This window comes from Nematolebias whitei, chromosome 22 (assembly GCF_014905685.2).
Source record: "Nematolebias whitei isolate Nwh7 chromosome 22, NemWhi1, whole genome shotgun sequence".
Lineage (NCBI taxonomy): Eukaryota > Metazoa > Chordata > Actinopteri > Cyprinodontiformes > Rivulidae > Nematolebias > Nematolebias whitei.
The window spans coordinates 609,560-611,483 of NC_056519.1; the positions used below are offsets into that span (position 1 = coordinate 609,560).

General features: G+C 50.3%; 1 protein-coding gene across 1 annotated transcript in view; it reads right to left on the reverse strand.

The window, feature by feature from the left end:
- Window positions 1-1,924, reverse strand: part of rint1 (RAD50 interactor 1) — a gene marked incomplete in the record, with an annotated part of 47,234 nt that overhangs the window by 5,414 nt on the left and 39,896 nt on the right. The window contains 1 exon segment of the mRNA XM_037696096.1: window positions 1,597-1,777. Within this exon segment, the coding sequence (XP_037552024.1) occupies window positions 1,597-1,777 (181 nt within the window).

Genomic DNA, 1,924 nt, shown 5'->3' on the forward strand with positions numbered 1-1,924 from the left:
TAATATCCAGATGGCCTCATTACAGATATCCAGATGGCTTCATTACACAACATAAATACTGTTTATAGTTGCTGAACTGTTCTTGAGCACATTCAGTATGTTGTAGTGCAGCGTGACATATCCACCTGCCTCGGTCAGTGCACGTCAGGATTAGATCTGGATCCTCCTGCGTCTCTTCCAACGCACACGTCGGTCGCAGCAGCTACACTCTGGTGTAGATCAACTACCAGACTCAAAAAATATTCCACCAGTCGTAGCTCAGAAAACAGGAAGCTGTACTGCGCCGCCATTGTTGGAAATCTGCCGTCGGTCCGTGCGTGAAACATACGCCTGTTGTGCGCACGTGATTTCACCGCTCTGAGGAAGATGTTGACATCATCAGCGGGCGGACTCTCGAAAACCTCCACTCTGAGAGGTGGGATGAGAAGCCTCCGGGTTTTGGGGGGGTGTACTGGTGTCGTGTAAGTGAACAGCAGAACCACAGAGAGAAAGGCTTCACTCAAAACACGTGCCGTGCAAACGGCCCCGCAGACCTCTGATGCTGAACTCTGTGGGCCGTGTCCAGACTGGAGCAGGTCCACTGACACCAAACAAACTGGTCCAAGTCTTGGAATGCTGGAAGGAAGCACAGCTCTGGGCTCAGTGGGTCTTTGTCAGCTGCTGAACGCAGGAACTGTGGCAGGACCAAATCCAAGCTGCTTCAACGTACACCATGTGGCCCGGTGGAGCCGACGGTCCACAAACTACGGCACAGACCTGAAGGTCACAGCTGTCGCCTCCTGAAGGCTTCAACGGTTACAAGAAGAAACGGCACAGGAAGAACAAGGACCCTTCAGGTCCCGTAGTTTCAAACGGGGCCTTGCTTTAAACTACCGGAGCCTTCAGGTCCCGTAGTTTCAAACGGGGCTTTGCTTTAAACTACCGGAGCCTTCAGGTCCCGTAGTTTCAAACGGGGCTTTGCTTTAAACTACCGGAGCCTTCAGGTCCCGTAGTTTCAAACAGGGCTTTGCTTTAAACTACCGGACCCTTCAGAACCGGTAGTTTCAAACAGGGCCTTGCTTTAAACTACCGGAGCCTTCAGGTCCCGTAGTTTCAAACGGGGCCTTGCTTTAAACTACCGGAGCCTTCAGGTCCCGTAGTTTCAAACGGGGCCTTGCTTTAAACTACCGGAGCCTTCAGGTCCCGTAGTTTCAAACGGGGCCTTGCAGTGGAGGTTCTTCCGTCATCATTTTTAATGTTTTATCTTTACTCGGCCACAGCACCAGTTTGTGTTGAGCGTTGTTCTGGTTCTGACCCAGTTAAAGCAACAGTCGCACATGAACGTGTCATTCTGCAGCTTCTACTACGAACAGTTCTCTTGTACACAGTACAAGTGACTTTTGACTCTTTCCATCCAAACTAAGTGTTCTGTCAGACAGATGGGAGGACTCTGCAGACACAAGAAGAAACGCGTGGCTGATTTTTTCCCATAAGGCCCTGCAAGGGTTAAAGTCCATGTGGTGGTTCATGAGACCGAAGCTTTGCACCAACAGACAGAAACATGTTTTAGGGTCAGCCGGCGGACAAGTAAACATCACAAGAGTTTTCATCTCTTACTTCTCGGTAGAGAAAGCTGTCGAGTCTTTCCGCCAAGCCCTGCCAAGTGAGTTGGAACAGAGGAAGACTCAAGGCCTGATGAAGGTTCAACAACCGGTCCCTCACACAAAGCATCATGGGACAGGCTGAGCTGGACAGAGACGAGGTCAACTGGTCCTGCTGAGACGGCGCAGACAACCATCTAGAAAACGACAGAGGAAGAAGAAGAAAGGAATTGTTTTCTGGCCCCGTCATTCAGTCAGAGGAAAACTGACTAAAACCTCTGGAGTCATTCTCCCTTCCTGCTTCAGATTACTGCTTCAGATTACTGGTTCAATTACTGCTTCAG